The sequence below is a fragment of the Salmo salar genome, chromosome 01, assembly GCF_965601325.2.
Source record: "Salmo salar chromosome 01, fSalSal1, whole genome shotgun sequence".
NCBI classification, from domain to species: domain Eukaryota; kingdom Metazoa; phylum Chordata; class Actinopteri; order Salmoniformes; family Salmonidae; genus Salmo; species Salmo salar.
The window spans coordinates 104,202,718-104,226,887 of NC_138291.1; the positions used below are offsets into that span (position 1 = coordinate 104,202,718).

Consider the following 24,170-nt stretch of genomic DNA (forward strand, 5'->3'; position numbering starts at 1 on the left):
GCGTGTGCGCGTGTGTGTGTGTGTGTGTGTGTGCGTGTGTGCCTGAGTGTTTTCTGTGCCTCTAGTCTAACAGTCAGTCCTGTAGGCCTGGACCAGGCAGACAGTATTACTTTGTTAAGCCCCTAAATGCAACATGGGAGAGATATCTGGGGCAGCCTGGTGATCACTACACAGAGAGATCAATATCTGGGGCTGCCTGGTGATCACTACATGGAGAGATCAATATCTGGGGCTGCCTGGTGATCACTACATGGAGAGATCAATATCTGGGGCTGCCTGGTGATCACTACATGGAGAGATCAATATCTGGGGCTGCCTGGTGATCACTACACAGAGAGATCAATATCTGGGGCTGCCTGGTGATCACTACATGGAGAGATCAATATCTGGGGCTGCCTGGTGATCACTACACGGAGAGATCAATATCTGGGGCTGCCTGGTGGTCACTACACGGAGAGATCAATATCTGAGGCTGCCTGGTGATCACTACACGGAGAGATCAATATCTGGGGCTGCCTGGTGATCACTACACAGAGAGATCAATATCTGGGGCTGCCTGGTGATCACTACATGGAGAGATCAATATCTGGGGCTGCCTGGTGATCACTACACGGAGAGATCAATATCTGGGGCTGCCTGGTGGTCACTACACGGAGAGATCAATATCTGAGGCTGCCTGGTGATCACTACACGGAGAGATCAATATCTGGGGCTGCCTGGTGATCACTACACAGAGAGATTAATATCTGGGGCTGCCTGGTGATCACTACACAGAGAGATCAATATCTGGGGCTGCCTGGTGATCACTACACAGAGAGATCAATATCTGGGGCTGCCTGGTGATCACTACATGGAGAGATCAATATCTGGGGCTGCCTGGTGATCACTACATGGAGAGATCAATATCTGGGGCTGCCTGGTGATCACTACATGGAGAGATCAATATCTGGGGCTGCCTGGTGATCACTACACAGAGAGATCAATATCTGGGGCTGCCTGGTGATCACTACACAAAGAGATCAATATCTGGGGCTGCCTGGTGATCACTACATGGAGAGATCAATATCTGGGGCTGCCTGGTGATCACTACACGGAGAGATCAATATCTGGGGCTGCCTGGTGGTCACTACACGGAGAGATCAATATCTGAGGCTGCCTGGTGATCACTACACGGAGAGATCAATATCTGGGGCTGCCTGGTGATCACTACACAGAGAGATCAATATCTGGGGCTGCCTGGTGATCACTACACAGAGAGATCAATATCTGGGGCTGCCTGGTGATCACTACACAGAGAGATCAATATCTGGGGCTGCCTGGTGATCACTACATGGAGAGATCAATATCTGGGGCTGCCTGGTGATCACTACATGGAGAGATCAATATCTGGGGCTGCCTGGTGATCACTACACAGAGAGATCAATATCTGGGGCTGCCTGGTGATCACTACATGGAGAGATCAATATCTGGGGCTGCCTGGTGATCACTACACGGAGAGATCAATATCTGGGGCTGCCTGGTGATCACTACATGGGAGATATCAATATCTGGGGCTGCCTGGTGATCACTACACGGAGAGATCAATATCAGGGCTGCCTGGTGATCACTACATGGCGAGATCAATATCTGGGGCTGCCTGGTGATCACTACATGGAGAGATCAATATCTGGGCCTGCCTGGTGATCACTACACAGAGAGATCAATATCTGGGGCTGCCTGGTGATCACTACATGGAGAGATCAATATCTGGGGCTGCCTGGTGATCACTACATGGAGAGATCAATATCTGAGCCTGCCTGGTGATCACTACACAGAGAGATCAATATCTGTGGCTGCCTGGTGATCACTACACGGAGAGATCAATATCTGGGGCTGCCTGGTGATCACTACATGGAGAGATCAATATCTGGGGCTGCCTGGTGATCACTACATGGAGAGATCAATATCTGGGGATGCCTGGTGATCACTACATGGAGAGATCAATATCTGGGGCTGCCTGGTGATCACTACATGGAGAGATCAATATCTGGGGCTGCCTGGTGATCACTACATGGAGAGATCAATATCTGGGGCTGCCTGGTGATCACTACATGGAGAGATCAATATCTGGGGCTGCCTGGTGATCACTTCATGGAGAGATCAATATCTGGGGCTGCCTGGTGATCACTACACAGAGAGATCAATATCTGGGGCTGCCTGGTGATCACTACACAGAGAGATCAATACCTGGGGCTGCCTGGTGATCACTACACGGAGAGATCAATATCTGGGGCTGCCTGGTGATCACTACACAGAGAGATCAATATCTGGGGCTGCCTGGTGATCACTACACGGAGAGATCAATATCTGGGGCTGCCTGGTGATCACTACACAGAGAGATCAATATCTGGGGCTGCCTGGTGATCACTACATGGAGAGATCAATATCTGGGGCTGCCTGGTGATCACTTAACAAAAGAGGAGAGCAGTAACACTTGTTTAACCCTCCTGCCTCTGAAGATTCAAACACTAAGTGAGTCCCAAATGGCACCCTATCCTCTATAGTGCCCCACCTAAGGGCTCATAGAGCTCAGGTAAAAAGTAGTGCACTATATAATGAATAAGGTGCCATTTGGGCCGGAGTCTAACTTGTGTATCTGGGGAAATAGTGTAGCAGCACACATTGATTTAAAGAGATGGAGGCTAGCAGCAGCAGCTACAACATCCTGATCGCTTGAGGAGTAGCCTGGATATACCAGAGATAGTCTGGATAGTCCTCCCTGACTAGCGTTTATGGGGCCAGGGCGTGGGATGGGGTGTGTATGTGTCTGCTTTTTAATGTGTGTGTGTTTGTGTGTGAGTATCCGTGTGTGTGTGTGCCACGGAGGGTTCAAGGGGACGAGTGATGAATTATAGATCTGTAATAATAAAGCTAGCTAGTGTGTGTGTGTGTGTGTGTGTGTGTGTGTGTGTGTGTGTGTGTGTGTGTGTGTGTGTGTGTGTGTGTGTGTGTGTGTGTGTGTGTGTGTGTGTGTGTGTGTGTGTGTGTGTGTGTGTGTGGGTGTGGGTGGGTGTGGGTGGGTGTGGGTGTGTCTGTGTGTGTAGCCCCCGGTCTCCTCTCCACTACTCAGTGTATGTGCTATCTGTCATCAGTGTGTGATCTGAGGCAAAGCTAAACGGCTGCAAGACAGCGCTAAACTAACCACAGAGTATCTACTGCTGTCTGTCATCAGTGTGTGATCTGAGGCAAAGCTAAACGGCTGCAAGACAGCGCTAAACTAACCACAGAGTATCTACAGGAGAACAGGTTTTAAGTTTGAAGGAAATCTGTGGTTCTAAGCTTTTGCTAGGTTTGTGCAATGTAAAGAATTTACAGTACTGAAGTTCATTCATTCACCCCTCTCCTCCAACACAGTAAGTGGGTTGTATTAAGTAGGCACAAAATGGAAGAAAACCCACCATAACAGAGTGAAACAGGGAAGTATTAAGTAGGAACAACATGGAAGAAAACCCTTCATAACAGAGTGAAACAGGGAAGTATTAAGTAGACACAAAATGGAAGAAAACCCTCCATAACAGAGTGAAACAGGAAGTATTAAGTAGACACAAAATGGAAGAAAACCCTTCATAACAGAGTGAAACAGGGAAGTATTAAGTAGACACAAAATGGAAGAAAACCCTTCATAACAGAGTGAAACAGGGAAGTATTAAGTAGACACAAAATGGAAGAAAACCCTTCATAACAGAGTGAAACAGGGAAGTATTAAGTAGGTACAACCTGGAAGAAAACCCTCCATAACAGAGTGAAACAGGGAAGTATTAAGTAGACACAAAATGGAAGAAAACCTTCAATAACGGAGTGAAACAAGAAGTACTATCTTTGTACGTGTCCAATAAGAAACAGTCCTTTTGGTTTTGCTCCAGTGTCCCCAGAAGTAACATGACCATGGTGACTCAATAACATTTCTACCTGCCCTCCAGGACACCTACAGCACCCGATATTACAGGCCAAAAAGATCATCAGAACATCAACCACCTGAGCCACTGCCTGTTCACCCTGCTATCATCCAGAAGGAGAGGTCAGTACAGGTGCATCAAAGCTGGACCGAGAGACTGAATAACAGCTTCTATCCCAAGGCCATCAGACTGTTAAATAGCCATCACTAGTCAGCTACCACCCGGTTACTCAACCCTGCTGCCGTATATACAGGTACATAGACATGGAATCACTGGCCACTGTAATGATGGAACACTAGTCACTTTAATAATGTTTACATACTGCTTTACTTATTTCATATGTATATACTGTATTATATTCTACTGTATTTTAGTCAATGCCACTCCGATATTGCTCAATCTAAAATTAATATATTTGTTAATTCCATTCTTTTAATTTTAGTTTTGTGTGTATTTTGTGAATCATTTTTAGACACTACTGCACTGTTAGATACTACTGCACTGTTTGATACTACTGCACTGTTAGATACTACTGCACTGTTAGATACTACTGCACTGTTAGACACTACTGCACTGTTAGATACTAGTGCACTGTTAGATACTATTGCACTGTTAGATACTACTGCACTGTTAGATACTACTGCACTGTTAGATACTACTGCACTGTTATACACTACTGCACTGTTAGACACTACTGCACTGTTAGATACTACTGCACTGTTAGATACTACTGCACTGTTAGATACTACTGCACTGTTAGATACTAGTGCACTGTTAGACACTACTGCACTGTTAGATACTACAGCACTGTTAGATACTACTGCACTGTTATACACTACTGCACTGTTAGACACTACTGCACTGTTAGATACTACTGCACTGTTATACACTACTGCACTGTTAGACACTACTGCACTGTTAGATACTACTGCACTGTTAGACACTACTGCACTGTTAGACACTACTGCACTGTTAGACACTACTGCACTGTTAGATACTACTGCACTGTTAGACACTACTGCACTGTTAGATACTACTGCACTGTTAGACACTACTGCACTGTTAGATACTACTGCACTGTTAGACACTACTGCACTGTTATACACTACTGCACTGTTAGATACTACTGCACTGTTAGACACTACTGCACTGTTAGATACTACTGCACTGTTAGACACTACTGCACTGTTAGATACTACTGCACTGTTAGACACTACTGCACTGTTAGACGCTACTGCACTGTTAGATACTACTGCACTGTTAGATACTACTGCACTGTTAGACACTACTGCACTGTTAGACACTACTGCACTGTTAGACACTACTGCACTGTTAGATGCTACTGCACTGTTAGACGCTACTGCACTGTTAGACGCTACTGCACTGTTAGATACTACTGCACTGTTATACACTACTGCACTGTTAGATACTACTGCACTGTTAGATACTACTGCACTGTTAGATACTACTGCACTGTTATACACTACTGCACTGTTAGACACTACTGCACTGTTAGATACTACTGCACTGTTAGACACTACTGCACTGTTAGATACTACTGCACTGTTAGATACTACTGCACTGTTAGACACTACTGCACTGTTAGACACTACTGCACTGTTAGATACTACAGCACTGTTAGATACTACTGCACTGTTAGATACTACTGCACTGTTAGACACTACTGCACTGTTATACACTACTGCACTGTTAGATACTACAGCACTGTTAGATACTACTGCACTGTTAGATACTACTGCACTGTTAGATACTACTGCACTGTTAGACACTACTGCACTGTTAGATACTACTGCACTGTTAGACACTACTGCACTGTTATACACTACTGCACTGTTATACACTACTGCACTGTTAGATACTACTGCACTGTTAGACACTACTGCACTGTTAGACACTACTGCACTGTTAGACACTACTGCACTGTTAGATACTACTGCACTGTTAGACACTACTGCACTGTTAGACACTACTGCACTGTTAGATACTACTGCACTGTTAGATACTACTGCACTGTTAGACACTACTGCACTGTTATACACTACTGCACTGTTAGACACTACTGCACTGTTAGACACTACTGCACTGTTAGACACTACTGCACTGTTAGATACTACTGCACTGTTAGATACTACTGCACTGTTAGATACTACTGCACTGTTAGATACTACTGCACTGTTAGATACTACTGCACTGTTAGACACTACTGCACTGTTAGATACTACTGCACTGTTAGATACTACTGCACTGTTAGACACTACAGCACTGTTAGATACTACAGCACTGTTAGACACTACTGCACTGTTAGACACTACTGCACTGTTAGATACTACTGCACTGTTAGACACTACTGCACTGTTAGATACTACTGCACTGTTAGATACTACTGCACTGTTAGACACTACTGCACTGTTAGACGCTACTGCACTGTTAGATGCTACTGCACTGTTTTACACTACTGCACTGTTAGACACTACTGCACTGTTAGACACTACTGCACTGTTATACACTACTGCACTGTTAGATACTACTGCACTGTTAGATACTACTGCACTGTTAGATACTACTGCACTGTTAGATACTACTGCACTGTTATACACTACTGCACTGTTAGATACTACTGCACTGTTAGACACTACTGCACTGTTATACACTACTGCACTGTTAGATACTACTGCACTGTTAGATACTACTGCACTGTTAGACACTACTGCACTGTTAGATACTACTGCACTGTTAGACACTACTGCACTATTATACACTACTGCACTGTTAGATACTACTGCACTGTTATACACTACTGCACTGTTAGATACTACTGCACTGTTAGATACTACTGCACTGTTAGACACTACTGCACTGTTAGATACTACTGCACTGTTAGACACTACTGCACTGTTAGACACTACTGCACTGTTAGACACTACTGCACTGTTAGACACTACTGCACTGTTAGATACTACTGCACTGTTAGACACTACTGCACTGTTAGATACTACTGCACTGTTAGACACTACTGCACTGTTAGACACTACTGCACTGTTAGACACTACTGCACTGTTAGATACTACTGCACTGTTAGACACTACTGCACTGTTAGATACTACTGCACTGTTAGACACTACTGCACTGTTAGACACTACTGCACTGTTAGATACTACTGCACTGTTAGACACTACTGCACTGTTAGACACTACTGCACTGTTAGACACTACTGCACTGTTAGACACTACTGCACTGTTAGACACTACTGCACTGTTAGATACTACTGCACTGTTAGACACTACTGCACTGTTAGATACTACTGCACTGTTAGATACTACTGCACTGTTAGATACTACTGCACTGTTAGACACTACTGCACTGTTAGATACTACTGCACTGTTAGATACTACTGCACTGTTAGATACTACTGCACTGTTAGACACTACTGCACTGTTATACACTACTGCACTGTTAGATACTACTGCACTGTTATACACTACTGCACTGTTAGATACTACTGCACTGTTAGATACTACTGCACTGTTAGACACTACTGCACTGTTAGATACTACTGCACTGTTAGACACTACTGCACTGTTAGATACTACTGCACTGTTAGACACTACTGCACTGTTAGACACTACTGCACTGTTAGATACTACTGCACTGTTAGATACTACTGCACTGTTAGATACTACTGCACTGTTAGACACTACTGCACTGTTAGATACTACTGCACTGTTAGACACTACTGCACTGTTATACACTACTGCACTGTTAGATACTACTGCACTGTTAGATACTACTGCACTGTTAGACACTACTGCACTGTTAGATACTACTGCACTGTTAGACACTACTGCACTGTTAGATACTACTGCACTGTTAGACACTACTGCACTGTTAGACACTACTGCACTGTTAGATACTACTGCACTGTTATACACTACTGCACTGTTAGATACTACTGCACTGTTAGATACTACTGCACTGTTGGAGCTAGGAACACAAGCATTTCGCTACACCCACAATAACATCTGCAAAATATGTGTATGTGTATGTGAAATTGTATTTGATTTGATTTCCAGGAAGGAAGAAAGAACAGGAAAAACATTCTCTCAAGTAGACAGAAGAAAACATGGTGTCCTTCAAAGCAATAAGCCAATCTCACTGTCCTTTTAAATGATGTGTTGTGTGACCAGCCATTCAAAAGGACGCTAGTAATTGGCTAAGGTACCTTGAACTGGTGTCATCATTCATAGGCATGAAAACTGTTGACACATCTCACCAATGACTCAACAACAACACACACTCTCTGTACCCGCACACACCGTCTGTATACACACACAGAGATCTCAGTGATGGTTTGGATAACTTACTGGGGGGCCTGGTAGTCCTGGCCTTCCAGGGGAGCCTTCACTGCCCTGTAGGACACACACACACACACACACACACACACACACACACACACACACACACACACACACACACACACACACACACACACACACACACACACACACACACACACACACACACACACACACACACACACACACACACACACACACACACACACACACACACACGAGAGGGATAATGCTTTCCAATCAGTCACTGGGGAACATATTTCTTCAGTTTTAGATCCCAATAATCTAAGAATACCTCTTTACCCACACATTAGACAGTGACAATCCTAATCTTTGGGACATGGCATGACTGATAATACAAGTCTATTGCAGAGGTACAATATTTGAGAAGAGGGACATACTAGCTCTGTTGAATTTGAGATAGATTGGGGGTAAGGCCCTGCGATAAACCAGTGTCCTGTACAAGGGGTGTACTTGTACATCAACCTGCCTCACGCTACAGAAACAGGAGATCCTGTGAGCTGTTCTGGCTTGAACAAGCCTCTTGCAAGGCTGCTTAACTGGCACACAGCACGCCACCCCAATCCACCGACAAGACCAGGCCTATGGCATTCTTTCAATAACAAAACTGAAGAGAAATCCATAAGGTATTATGTGCTTTTTAAGAAAATAACATTAATCCTTGAGTACTACAATAACCCATTATTGATGCTCTTTGAGATAGCACTAAATAAGACGTAAGGCATTGTTTCCATCTTAGACTATCAGAACAGCTCTTGGCATGTCAGGCCACATGCCTGAATAAAACATGACCCTGTATGTACTAACTACCTATATTTAGAACATAAAGTAGACATGTACAGTACAGTGCCTAGTGAAAGTCTGTACACCAATGGCACAGTCTTCACATTTTTCCCCCTTAAAATGAAATCCAAAAATTGATTTAATTTGATTTTTTTGCTACAGGTCTACACAACCTACTCCACATCTTCAAAGTGAAAGAAATGTATATAAAAGATTTCTAATTAATAAAGAAAACAAAAAACAAAGATGTCTTGATTGTGTATGTCTTCACGCCCCAAAGTTAATACTTGGTGGAAGCACCTTTTGGCAGCCATTACAGCTGTGAATCATTCTGAATAAGATTCTACCAACTTTCCACAACTCTTAGGGCAATATAATTCCATTGCTTGATCCTGACAAACTCCCCAGTCCCTGGCGATGACAAGCATACCCATAACATGATGCTGCCAACCACAATACTTGAAAATACAGAGGGTTTACTTTGTGTTATGTTGTATTGGATTTGACCCAAACCTGTAGTTTTTATTTTAGGCCAAAAACGTAATGTCTTTGCTGTGTTGTCTTGCAGTATTACTTAATGGTATTGTTGCAAACAGAATCAATCATTTGGAGTGGATTTTTTTAACACAGGCTTCCTTTACCATACGGGCCAGTAATGTGGAGTGAATGCAATGGTTTTGATCCCTTTGTATTGTCCAGTATTGTAGTGGCCTGGGAGGCTGTCAGGATCTAAAGAAATATGAAAGGAGCAAAGCCCAGGTAAAAGGTAGAGGAAACCCTGTCTTCTGAATACCTAACCCTGGGATAGAGTTACATTTTTCTGTGGGACACTTGCACACACACACAATGATGCCAAAGACACAACAGATTGGCTTTCCAATAGGTGTTTAGTGTTCCTGAGTGGTCTAGTCTCTGTCCTGACTTCAATCTGATTTAAAAATTAAAGACAAGGTTTGAATATTGCTATCCATCAATGATTCCCAACCAAATTACTGAGCTTGAGCAATTTTATCAAAAACAATGGATATACACCCGGTGGCCAGTTTATTAGGTACAACAACCTGTTCACGAAAATGGTTCACTCCTACAGACAGTGAGTCATGTGGCCGTGGCTCGCTACGTAAAGCAGACAGACAAGCCTTGAGGCATTCATTTACTGTTCAATTGAATGTTACAATGGGCAAAACCAGTGACATAAGTCACTGGTTTTGAGCGTGGTATGATCGTCGGTGGCAGGCGAGCTGGTTCCATTATCTCAGAAACGTCCGGCATCCTGGCCTTTTCATGCACAACAGTGTCTAGGGTTTACTGAGAATGGTGCGACAAACAAAAACCATCCAGTCAGCGGCAGCCCCATGGGCGAAAACAGCTTGTTGATGAGAGATGCCGAAGGAGAACGGCAATAATCGTGCAAGCTAAGAAGAGGGCTACAAACAGGTAAATTTTGGTGCAGTACAACAGTGGTGTGCAGAACGGCATCTCGGAACGCACAACTTGTCTGTCTTTTTCACAGATGGGCTATTGCAGTTGCTGTTGCATCATGCTGATGGCAGAGTTAGGATTTGACATAAGCAGCATGAGTCCATGGCCCCATTCTGCCTGGTATCAATGGTACAATCTGGTGACGGTGGTGCAATTGTGTGGGGAATGTTTTCCTGGCACATGTTAGGTCCCTTGATACCAATTGAGCAATGTTTCCATACCCCAAAGAATTCAGTCTGTTCTGGAGGCAAAGCGGGGTCTGACCCGGTACCTAATAAACTGGCCACTGAGTGCATGTTGTCCTAAGAGTTGTGCAAGCTTGGTAGAATCTTATTCAGAATGATTCCCAGCTTTAATGGCTGCCAAAGGTGCTTCCACTAAGTAAAAGTGAAAACATACGCAATCAATTCATCATCATTTTGTGTTTCTAAGTCATTTGTAAAATTATCTCTAATTTTTCTTTCACTTTGGAGTAGGTTGTGTAGCTCCATCGGGAAAAATCTAAATGAATCCCTTTGTAGATTTAATTTTAAGGTAGCAAAGTATGAAGACCATGCAAGTGTGCGTAGTCTTCACTAGCGACTGTATATTCATACAGTGCGTGTACACACAACGTCTCTTTCTTACCCGCTCTCCCTTTGTTCCCGGCTGACCCATTGGCCCAGGTCTGCCAATGACACCCTGCAAATAGAAACAAAGTACATCAATTAACTGGGTCACAAACTAAATATAGAAACAAAGTACATCAATTAACTGGGTCACAAACTAAATATAGAAACAAAGTACATCAATTAACTGGGTCACAAACTAAATATAGAAAGTGGATGAGAGAAAATAGGGACCAAACAATGAGTATGGTGTTCTCAGGGATTGTTCTTGTATGAGCAACACAGTACTACACATGCATTACAACTAGGGATGAAGATGAAGATGATTTCATGCGATTGATGATTTGTTTTGCTTACAGGGGCTCCAGTACGGCCTGTTGCACCCAGAATGCCTGGAACTCCAGGAGAGCCCTGAGAAAGACAAGAAACACCAGAGAACAATCATTGTCACTTCTTGTGTAATAGTTAGTGTATGATAGCCTAACTGGTAGGTTTACAAGAAGGACAAGGGGAGAGTTAACCTCGTTTGCATTTTCGGGACTATTCCATTGATTCTGTTGTACATGGGGCAAGATGAGTCACATGGCCGTGGCTTGCTATTTAAAGCAGGCATTGAGACATTGAGGTATTACATTATTGATCGACTGAACGTTACAAAGGGTAAAACTAGTGACCTAAGCGACTTTGAGCGTGGTATGATCGTTGGTGCCAGGTGCACCGGTTCCAGATTTCATTTGATGTAGTGTACTTTCAAGCACACTCAAGCATGTTAAAGTATATGATTCATGTATTGGCCCCAGGACAGGTCTGAAACCCACCTCATCTCCTTTGTCTCCACTAGGTCCAGGGAATCCTCTCTCTCCTTTCATCCCCTAGAACAGCAAACAACATCAGTGAATGAGTAAACAGTAACAACATGAGGGAATGAGTAAACAGTAACAACATCAGTAAATAGTCCAAAAATGGCCAAATCAAGTTTAATTCTGTATAAACCTTTTCTTAATGTGTTTGCTTGTGAAACAACAAATATCTACCACCATAATATACAGTATGTTCTCTCCAAACCTTCTAATAGTCTCAAACCAGTGGCATGACGGGTGGTCATACATGTCACTTGGACTTCTTGTTTCTAATAGAGCCAATTAGAAGCGACTGCTTGGGTAATTTTACTAATACAGGACACTGCTGTGTATCCATGGCAACCACGTCTGCAGCCAGCAGCTCTGATGATACGAATGTGCTGGACTAACACTGTAAATGTTTGAATCTTCCTAAATCTCTCTGATGAAAAGAAATATGAACAACTATGAGAGCCTATGTTGTACATTTATAGCATATTATGCATAGTTTATAAGGCATTATAAATGCCCTTATAATGCATTATGAAGAGGGTATTTATCCGTAGGAAGTATTATGAAAACAATTCAACTGAAAATCAATAGCAACACTGGATAGAACCATGTTGAATAATAACCTGAAGAGGAAGTGTAGTCCCCAGCTATGTTATGCACCAGTCTTAATACTATTACAGCTATTATCTTCTCTAATTCACTTTGGCATGCTGAGATTTGCAATGAATGGAGTGAATGGAGTATTTGTAAGGTGGAAAGTAATTATATATACATTGTCTGTGTCCCAAATGGCCTCCTAATCCTTTACACAGGGAATTACTTTTCACCAGAGCATTATAGTGCACTATGTAGGGAATAGGCTGCCATTTAGAACACATACATTATAATAGGGAATAGGCTGCCACTTAGAACACATCCATTATAATCAGGATGGCACGTTGTTTCCTACCTTTGGACCTTCTTTTCCTGGATTACCGAGAGGTCCTCGCACTCCTGGATCCCCCTGTTTAGGATGGACACACACATGCAAATCAATGCACGCAAGAACACATGCACAGAGAAAGACACACACACAAACCCCCACCCACACAACCTGTCCCCAAGGGTTCCATTCTCACCCTTCTAGGCAGGCAGCACACACACACACACACACACACACACACACACACACACACACACACACACACACACACACACACACAACCTGTCCCTAAGGGTTCCATTCTCACCCTTCTAGGCAGGCAGACACACACACACACACACACACACACACACACACACACACACACACACACACACACACACACACACAGTAAAGATAATCAGACACTCACCTTTTCTCCCACCATGCCTTGCACTCCTGTCGCTCCATGGGTTCCCTTCTCGCCCTTCTGCCCAGGCAGACCTGGCACTCTGGTCTGGCACACAGTGCAGGCATTCTGCCAACACACAGCGGGGGGGGGGGGGGGGGGGAAATCTGGGAAATCAGCCCTGTCTGGGAAATCAGCCCTGTCTGGGAAATCAACCCTGTCTGGGGAATCAGCCCTGTCTGGGAAATTAGCCCTGTCTGGGAAATTAGCCCTGTCTGGGAAATCAGCCCTGTCTGGGAAATTAGCCCTGTCTGGGAAATCAGCCCTGTCTGGGAAATCAGCCCTGTCTGGGAAATCAGCCCTGTCCGTAGAAATCAGCCCTGTCTGGGGAAGGTATTATATCCCACTTAATTATGATCCTGGAACATCTCAAAGTGACCTGCTCTGGAGAGATACTCTGTACTCTGTGGAGTGGAGAGATACGCTGTACTCTGTGGAGTGGAGAGATACTCTGTACTCTTGTGGAGTGGAGAGATACTCTGTACTCTTGTGGAGGGGAGAGATACTCTGTACTCTTGTGGAGGGGAGAGATACTCTGTACTCTGTGGAGTGGAGAGATACTCTGTACTCTTGTGGAGGGGAGAGATACTCTGTACTCTTGTGGAGGGGAGAGATACTCTGTACTCTGTGGAGGGGAGAGATACTCTGTACTCTGTGGAGTGGAGAGATACTCTGTACTCTGTGGAGTGGAGAGATACTCTGTACTCTTGTGGAGGGGAGAGATACTCTGTACTCTGTGGAGTGGAGAGATACTCTGTACTCTTGTGGAGGGGAGAGATACTCTGTACTCTTGTGGAGGGGAGAGATACTCTGTACTCTGTGGAGGGGAGAGATACTCTGTACTCTGTGGAGTGGAGAGATACTCTGTACTCTGTGGAGTGGAGAGATACTCTGTACTCTGTGGAGGGGAGAGATACTCTGTACTCTTGTGGAGGGGAGAGATACTCTGTACTCTTGTGGAGGGGAGAGATACTCTGTACTCTTGTGGAGGGGAGAGATACTCTGTATTCTTGTGGAGGGGAGAGATACTCTATACTCTTGTGGAGTGGAGAGATACTCTGTACACTGCGGAGTGGAGAGATACTCTGTACTCTTGTGGAGGGGAGAGATACTCTGTACTCTGTGGAGTGGAGAGATACTCTGTACTCTTGTGGAGGGGAGAGATACTCTGTATACTGCGGAGTGGAGAGATACTCTGTACTCTTGTGGAGGGGAGAGATACTCTGTACTCTTGTGGAGGGGAGAGATACTCTGTACTCTTGTGGAGGGGAGAGATACTCTGTACTCTTGTGGAGGGGAGAGATACTCTGTACTCTTGTGGAGGGGAGAGATACTCTGTACTCTGTGGAGGGGAGAGATACTCTGTACTCTGTGGAGTGGAGAGATACTCTGTACTCTGTGGAGGGGAGAGATACTCTGTACACTGCGGAGTGGAGAGATAGTCTGTACTCTTGTGGAGGGGAGAGATACTCTGTACTCTGTGGAGTGGAGAGATACTCTGTACTCTTGTGGAGGGGAGAGATACTCTGTACACTGCGGAGTGGAGAGATACTCTGTACTCTTGTGGAGGGGAGAGATACTCTGTCCTCTGTGGAGTGGAGAGATACTCTGTACTCTTGTGGAGGGGAGAGATACTCTGTACTCTTGTGGAGGGGAGAGATACTCTGTACTCTTGTGGAGGGGAGAGATACTCTGTACGCTGCGGAGTGGAGAGATACTCTGTACACTGTGGAGCTGTTGAAGTGTACTTTCCCTACAGCAGCAGACATTCTGTACTCTGACACTGTGGAGTTGTTGAAGTGTACTTTCCCTACAGCAGCAGACATTCTGTACTCTGTACACTGAGGAGTTGTTGAAGTGTACTTTCCCTACAGCAGCAGACATTCTGTACTCTGACACTGTGGAGTTGTTGAAGTGTACTTTCCCTACAGCAGCAGACATTCTGTACTCTGTGGAGTTGTTGAAGTGTACTTTCCCTACAGCAGCAGACATTCTGTACTCTGCTGAAGATAATTAGGTTCAACTGTATCAGTTACCCAGAGGCACTTACTGTCACGGTTATCGTCGGTGAAGGAGGACCAAAATGCAGCAGGACTGTGTTTGTTCATTTTGAACATTTATTAAATCAAAATGAACACAAAAACAACAAAACGAACTCACGATATACCGACAGTCTTCTCAGGCTCATACATGCTAGACAAGAAACAATCTCCCACAAATACACAGACAAACACACCCAACTAATATAGGACTTCCAATCAAAGGCAACACCACACAGCTGCCTTCAATTGGAAGTCCACCCCAATTAACCAAACATAGACATACAACCAACTAGATCAACATAGAAATACGTAGACAAGGAACAGTGCCCAAAAACCCCGGAATGCTAAATCAAATGCCCTTTTTAGAAAAAACACCACCCCGAGCCACATAAAACAAATACCCTCTGCCACGTCCTGACCAAACTACAATAATAATTAACCCTTATACTGGCCAGGACGTGACACTTACTTCATAGAAAAATGCTATGATTATACACTGAGTGTACAAAACATTAAGGACATCCTCCTAATATTGAGTTGCACCTCCCCCTTTTGCCCTCAGAACAGCTTAAATACGTCGGGGCATGGACTCTACAAGGTGTCGAAAGCATTCCACATGTTGGCCCATGTTGACTCCAATGCTTCCAACAGTTTTGTCAAGTTGGCTGGATGTCCTTTGGGTGGTGGACCATTCTTGATACACACAGGAAACTGTTGAGAATGAAAAACCCAGCAGCATTGTAGTTCTTGACACAAACCGGTGTGCCGGGCACCTACTACCATACCCCGTTCAAAGGCACTTAAATGTTTTGTCTTGTCCATTCACCCTCTGAATGGCACACATACACAATCCATGTCTCAGTTGTCTAAAGGCTTCAAAATCCTTCTTTAACCTGTCTCCTCCCCTTCATCTACACTGATGGAAGTGGATTTAACAAATGACATCAATAAGGGATCATAGCTTTCACCTGGATTCACCTGGTCAGTCTATGTCATGGAAAGACCAGGTGTTCCTCAGTGTACACACAGTAGAAGAACACCACAGGAGGCTGGTGGCACCTGAATTAGGGAGGACGGGTTCGTGGTAATGACTGGAGCGGAATAAGTGCAATGGTTTCCATGTGTTTCATTCCATTCCAGCCATTACTATGAGCTGTTCTCCCCTCAGCAGCCTCAAATGAAGAACACATAGGTTCTCTGAATATGTTCCACGTCCAGCCATTTATCTGGAGATGGATATCAACACTGTTTATACAGCATGAAGGCTATATGACCCCTGGTGTCACTGGCATTTACACTCATCAGAGAAGAGCAGTGGGAAGATATTTTATGGAACTTGGGAGTACAAATCTTTTTTTCTGATAGAGACTTGAGCGAAGTGTCTTGAAATAAAAAGGTCCAATTCAGTTAAGTGCTCCTTTCAGTGTGAAATACCAAATACCATCTGTTGTAAAGTGACCAAACTCTGTCAATTAAAGTGAAGAAACTGAGAAAAGCTATTCTTGGGGAGGGTTGTCATTCAGCTCATCACGTTGAATGACGCAGAGTCAAGTCAGCAGCACATTGTAAAAAAGCCCTTTAAACAGGCAGGTTAGCGGTTCTTTGTCATGAATCTTGTTCTGGAGGCAGCTCTGCAGAGTGGTCACTAGCTAGCACAGCCACAAAGTCATAAATTCAGATTTTAAATCTAACAATCTTAACCACACTGCTAAACCTAAACTAAGACCAAAAATCACATTTTTGTTTAAATTAGTTTTTACAACATAGCCAATTTTGGCTTTGCAGCTGGCTAATCTAGTGGATATCGCTCAGTTCTGCCTCCAGGACAAGATTCATGACAATAAATGTCAATTGGTTTCGAACAGGTAAAACTCTTGGAAAATGTATTCATTTAACTGGGAATCCTTTCTTTGGTCTGGTAGAATAAAAGGCTTCAGATAAACGTTATCTATCTACTGTCAGTCCACTCAGTCACTCTGCAAACAGCTGGAGCTAGATGTTGTTGTCATCTTTAAAAATCAGCAAACACAATCTTGTTTTAAATACACATCCTATCTTCTCTGACTGAAAAGAGAGGGATGAATGGATGGATGTGCATTCATCTTGGCTGGCTGAGAGGAACTAGCATTTATCACAACCAAACAGTAATCACACAAACACAGAGAAGAGAGAGAAGACAGACGTTGAGAGAGAAGAGAGACAGAGAGAGAAGAGACAGACGAAGAGAGAAGAGACGGACAGAGAGAAGAGAGACAGAGAGAGAAGAGACAGACGAAGAGAGAAGAGACGGACAGAGAGAAGAGAGACAGAGAGAGAAGAGACAGACGAAGAGAGAAGAGACGGACAGAGAGAAGAGAGACGAGAGAGAGAAGAGACAGACGAAGAGAGAAGAGACGGACAGAGAGAAGAGAGAGAGAGAAGAGGCAGACGAAGAGAGAGAAGAGACAGACGAAGAGAGAAGAGACAGACGAAGAGAGAAGAGACAGACGACAGAGAGAAGAGAGAGAGAGAAGAGACAGACGGAGAGAGAGAAGAAAGAGAGAGAAGAGACAGACGGAGAGAGAGAAGAGACAGACAGAGAGAGAGAAGTGATAGATGGAGAGAGAGAAGAATGTATGTACAGATACATCAAACAAGGCGTGGGAGTGTTGGAGAGATAGATGGACAGAGAGAAGAGACAGAGAGAGAGAAGAGACAGAGAGAGAGAAGACTGTACATTGTCCAGATACATCAACAAGGCGTGGGAGTGTTGGAGAGATAGATAGAAAAGAAGAAAAGTATTGTCCCTTAAAGACAAAGTAACAAGGTTGCCGTGAGAACAAACAACTGACAACAGAAAGCCCTATTCCCTATATAATACACTACTGTTGACCAGATACATATTCCCTATATAATACACTACTGTTGACCAGATACATATTCCCTATATAATACACTACTGTTGACCAGATACATATTCCCTATATAATACACTACTGTTGACCAGATACATATTCCCTATATAATACACTACTGTTGACCAGATACATATTCCCTATATAATACACTACTGTTGACCAGATACATATTCCCTATATAATACACTACTGTTGACCAGATACATATTCCCTATATAATACACTACTGTTGACCAGAGCCCTATTCCCTATATAATACACTACTGTTGACCAGATACATATTCCCTATATAATACACTACTGTTGACCAGATACATATTCCCTATATAATACACTACTGTTGACCAGATACATATTCCCTATATAATACACTACTGTTGACCAGAGCCCTATTCCCTATATAATACACTACTGTTGACCAGAGCCCTATTCCCTATATAGTGCACGACTGTTGACCAGAGCCCTATTCCCTATATAGTGCACGACTGTTGACCAGTGTAGGGAATAGGGTACTATTTTGTACACTGTGTACTCCAGGAGGGATGTATTGAACAACAGCATTCTTCTTAGGACATTTCAAGGATTCCTGTTGAATATAATAATGCATTGCCATAGTGGATTTCCAATTTCTTGAATTTCTAGCTGAAGTTCGCCACCACCACCTGATGAAGGCGCTCCTGAGCTTCTGTTAATAATACCGTAACATCACCCTAATAGCTTTAGTACTGGTGAAAAGTTGGTTTTTGGATTCAACTGTGAGGTCTTAAACTGTCAAATACACCACTGTGGGTAACTGTGCAATCATAGTAACTGATGCAATTAAAGCAGGCTAAATTATAACCTGTTTCTACACCCTCAGTCAATGTGGATCTACATGTTGGCACTCCAAGGTATTAAAAACATATCTTCCATGAATCTTGTCAATGACAAAATGATGTATGATTTATGCACCACACTGAATAATGTTGGAATGACAATTGATGGGAATAATCCTAGGACACAACAGTAATAAATGAAACAGTCCAGTACCTTGAGTAAAGAGCTCATATCTCCAACTATTGGCAAGGCAGTCTGTTGGAAAGACAAATTATCATCATACATTTTGGATAATGACTACAGATGTAAAGAAATGTCAATGAATATTTTTGTGATCTTTTTTCAGTCAGATCATAGTTGAATGAACCTCTCATAATTATCTTAGCATCACTCGAAGCTTGAAATCTTACGAATGATACTGAAACACTCAAAGTTACCATGACTGGTTTTATGGTGGTATGAATGATACTGAAACACTCAAAGTTACCATGACTGGTTTTATGGTGGTATGAATGATACTGAAACACTCAAAGTTACCATGATTGTTTTTATGGTGGTATGAATGATACTGAAACACTCAAAGTTACCATGACTGGTTTTATGGTGGTATGAATGATACTGAAACACTCAAAGTTACCATGACTGGTTTTATGGTGGTATGAATGATACTGAAACACTCAAAGTTACCATGACTGGTTTTATGGTGGTATGAATGATACTGAAACACTCAAAGTTACCATGACTGGTTTTATGGTGGTATGAATGATACTGAAACACTCAAAGTTACCATGACTGGTTTTATGGTGGTATGAATGATACTGAAACACTCAAAGTTACCATGACTGGTTTTATGGTGGTATGAATGATACTGAAACACTCAAAGTTACCATGACTGGTTTTATGGTGGTATGAATGATACTGAAACACTCAAAGTTACCATGACTGGTTTTATGGTGGTATGAATGCCTTATACATAACCCCTTCAAGTACAGTGTAACCAAATCTTCTCCTGTGATTTCAGTTTTCTGTAAAATAGTTGTCTTTCTGTGGTTTTGAGGCATTTAACCTAAACATGGTACAGTGGGCTTAGCACCTCCAAGTGACACTGACACAGTATATCTCTGAGAGAGAGATCAGAAAGAGATGAGCGGTTAACTTACTGGTTGACCCGGGGGGCCAGGTGGACCAGGGGGACCTTCTCGACCAGGGGATCCCTTTAAATGACAGAAATAATGATGTCACCAGCTATGAGACCAGGGTATCCCTTTAAATGTGTGTTTCTGATGTGTCCAGAAACACACAGCGTTGCACACCCTTTAGCCCACGCTTTGACATTCATCCTGTTGGGGTGCTGTGTGTGTGTTTCTGATGTGTCCAGAAACTGTTGCTACTTTCTCATGCAGACATAAAGGAAATACATCTTTCATCAGAACATTAGTTTCTCTTTTTATCTGCAGACCGTGGAGGAGAAGAAGAGTGGAGGAGAGGAGGAGAGGAGGAGAGGAGGCGAGGAGGAGAGGAGGAGAGGAGGCAAGGAGGAGAGGAGGAGAGGAGGAGAGGAGGAGAGGAGGCGAGGAGGAGAGGAGGAGAGGAATAATGGAGGAGAGGAGGAGTGGATGAGTGGAGGAGAGGAGGAGAGGAGGAGAGGAGGCGAGGAGGAGAGGAGGAGAGGGATAATGGAGGAGAGGAGGAGTGGATGAGTGGGGGAGGAGGAGGAGGAGAGGGAGAGTGGAGGTGAGGAAGAATAGAGGAGAGGAGTGGAAGAAGAGTGGAGGAGAGGAGGAGTGGAGGAGAAGAAGAGTGGAGGAGAGGAGGAGAGGAAGAGTGGAGGAGAGGAGGAGAGGAGGAGAGGAGGAGAGGAAGAGTGGAGGAGTGGAGGAGTGGAGGAGAGGAGGGAGGAGGGAGGAGGGAGGAGAGGAGGAGTGGGGGGAAGAGTGGGGGGAGGAGAGGAAGAATGGAGGAGAGGAAGAGTGGAGGAGAGGAAGAGTGGAGGAGTGGAGGAGAGGAAGAATGGAGAAGCAGAAGAGTGGAGGAGCAGAAGAGAGGAGGAGAGGAAGAGTGGAGGAGTGGAGGAGAGGAAGAATGGAGGAGTGGAGGAGAGGAAGAGTGGAGGAGAGGAAGAGTGGAGGAGAGGAAGAGGAGGAGAGGAGGAGTGGAGGAGAGGAGGAGCAGAAGAGTGGAGGAGCAGAAGAGTGGAGGAGCAGAAGAGTGGAGGAGCAGAAGAGAGGAGGAGAGGAGGAGAGGAGGAGAGGAAGAGTGGAGGAGTGGAGGAGAGGAAGAATGGAGGAGAGGAAGAGTGGAGGAGAAGAAGAGTGGAGGAGAGGAGGAGAGGAAGAGTGGAGGAGAGGAGGAGAGGAGGGAGGAGGAGAGGAAGAGAGGAGGAGAGGAAGAGAGGAGGAGAGGAGGAGTGAAGGAGTGGAGGAGAGGAAGAGTGGATAAGTGGAGGAGAGGGAAAGTGGATGCGAGGAAGAGAGGAGGAGTGGAGAAAAGATGTGAGGAAGAGGAATAGAAGACAGAAAGGAAAGACAACATTTTCCCTCCGAATGTTAGTTTCTCTTTTTATCTCCAGATGTAAAGTATCACTGTGTCTCCCTTCCTGCAGAGAGAGGAGGACAGGGGGAGTGGAGGAGATGAATGAGTAAGGGAGGAAGAGAAGAAGGAAGGTCTTGATCCCACTCACCTCTCTCCCCGGGGTCCCAGCAGGACCTGAGAATCCGGAGGGTCCACGAGGGCCCTAGGAGAGAAGACAACCCCCATAACACACTAATGAGATCAGGGCCCGTATCTAAAATGCCTCTCAGATTAGGATTGCTGACCTAGGATCAGAATATACAATATATCCTCAACCCTCACAAAGAAGAAGACATGCATCTACGTCTATGATGAGCCTGACACCAGACCTGTTGAAACTAACACCAGTCCTGATGAGACTAATACCAGTCCTGATGAGACTAACGCCTGTCCTGATGAGACTAACACCAGCCCTGATGAGACTAACACCTGTCCTGATGAGACTAACACCTGTCCTGATGAGACTAACACCTGTCCTGATGAGACTAATACCAGTCCTGATGAGACTAACACCAGTCCTGATGAGACTAACACCAGCCCTGATGAGACTAACACCAGCCCTGATGAGACTAACACCAGCCCTGATGAGACTAACACCAGTCCTGATGAGACTAACACCAGTCCTGATGAGACTAACACCTGTCCTGATGAGACTAACACCAGCCCTGATGAGACTAACACCAGTCCTGTTGAGACTAACACCAGCCCTGATGAGACTAACACCTGTCCTGATGAGACTAATACCAGTCCTGATGAGACTAACACCAGCCCTGATGAGACTAACACCAGCCCTGATGAGACTAACACCAGTCCTGATGAGACTAACACCAGTCCTGATGAGACTAACACCAGCCCTGATGAGACTAACACCAGCCCTGATGAGACTAACACCAGTCCTGATGAGACTAACACCTGTCCTGATGAGACTAACACCAGCCCTGATGAGACTAACACCAGTCCTGTTGAGACTAACACCAGCCCTGATGAGACTAACACCAGTCCTGATGAGACTAACACCAGTCCTGATGAGACTAATACCAGTCCTGATGAGACTAACACCAGTCCTGATGAGACTAACACCAGTCCTGATGAGACTAACACCAGCCCTGATGAGACTAACACCAGTCCTGATGAGACTAACACCTGTCCTGATGAGACTAACACCAGTCCTGATGAGACTAACACCAGCCCTGATGAGACTAACACCAGTCCTGATGAGACTAACACCTGTCCTGATGAGACTAACACCTGTCCTGATGAGACTAACACCAGCCCTGATGAGACTAACACCAGCCTTGTTGAGACTAACACCAGTCCTGATGAGACTAACACCAGCCCTGATGAGACTAACACCAGTCCTGATGAGACTAACACCTGTCCTGATGAGACTAACACCAGTCCTGATGAGACTAACACCAGTCCTGATGAGACTAACACCAGTCCTGATGAGACTAACACCAGCCCTGATGAGACTAATACCAGCCCTGATGAGACTAACACCAGTCCTGATGAGACTAACACCAGTCCTGATGAGACTAACACCAGCCCTGATGAGACTAACACCAGTCCTGTTGAGACTAACACCAGTCCTGATGAGACTAACACCAGCCCTGTTGAGACTAACACCAGCCCTGATGAGACTAATACCAGCCCTGATGAGACTAACACCAGTCCTGATGAGACTAACACCAGCCCTGATGAGACTAATAACAGTCCTGATGAGACTAATACCAGTCCTGATGAGACTAACACCAGTCCTGATGAGACTAACACCAGTCCTGATGAGACTAACACCAGCCCTGATGAGACTAACACCAGTCCTGATGAGACTAACACCTGTTCTGATGAGACTAACACCTGTCCTGATGAGACTAACACCAGCCCTGATGAGACTAACACCAGCCCTGTTGAGACTAACACCAGCCCTGATGAGACTAATACCAGCCCTGATGAGACTAACACCAGTCCTGATGAGACTAACACCAGCCCTGATGAGACTAATACCAGTCCTGATGAGACTAATACCAGTCCTGATGAGACTAACACCAGTCCTGATGAGACTAACACCAGCCCTGATGAGACTAATACCAGTCCTGATGAGACTAATACCAGTCCTGATGAGACTAATACCAGTCCTGATGAGACTAACACCAGTCCTGATGAGACTAACACCAGCCCTGTTGAGACTAACACCAGTCCTGATGAGACTAACACCAGCCCTGATGAGACTAACACCAGTCCTGATGAGACTAACACCTGTCCTGATGAGACTAACACCAGTCCTGATGAGACTAACACCAGTCCTGATGAGACTAACACCAGTCCTGATGAGACTAACACCAGCCCTGATGAGACTAACACCAGCCCTGATGAGACTAACACCAGTCCTGATGAGACTAACACCAGTCCTGATGAGACTAA

General features: G+C 44.5%; 1 protein-coding gene across 5 annotated transcripts in view; it reads right to left on the reverse strand.

Annotated features, from left to right (window-relative positions):
- Positions 1 to 24,170, reverse strand: part of col19a1 (collagen, type XIX, alpha 1) — a 260,397-nt gene that overhangs the window by 49,425 nt on the left and 186,802 nt on the right. For all 5 annotated transcript variants that reach the window (XM_082978540.1, XM_082978539.1, XM_082978535.1 and 2 more), the window contains 9 exons: positions 21,859 to 21,912; positions 20,339 to 20,392; positions 19,392 to 19,433; positions 13,388 to 13,492; positions 13,003 to 13,056; positions 12,021 to 12,074; positions 11,560 to 11,613; positions 11,222 to 11,275; positions 8,318 to 8,362 (listed from right to left, as the gene is read on the reverse strand). In XM_082978540.1, the coding sequence (XP_082834666.1) occupies positions 8,318 to 8,362; positions 11,222 to 11,275; positions 11,560 to 11,613; positions 12,021 to 12,074; positions 13,003 to 13,056; positions 13,388 to 13,492; positions 19,392 to 19,433; positions 20,339 to 20,392; positions 21,859 to 21,912 (516 nt within the window). The remainder of the gene's footprint in view (positions 1 to 8,317; positions 8,363 to 11,221; positions 11,276 to 11,559; positions 11,614 to 12,020; positions 12,075 to 13,002; positions 13,057 to 13,387; positions 13,493 to 19,391; positions 19,434 to 20,338; positions 20,393 to 21,858; positions 21,913 to 24,170) is intronic.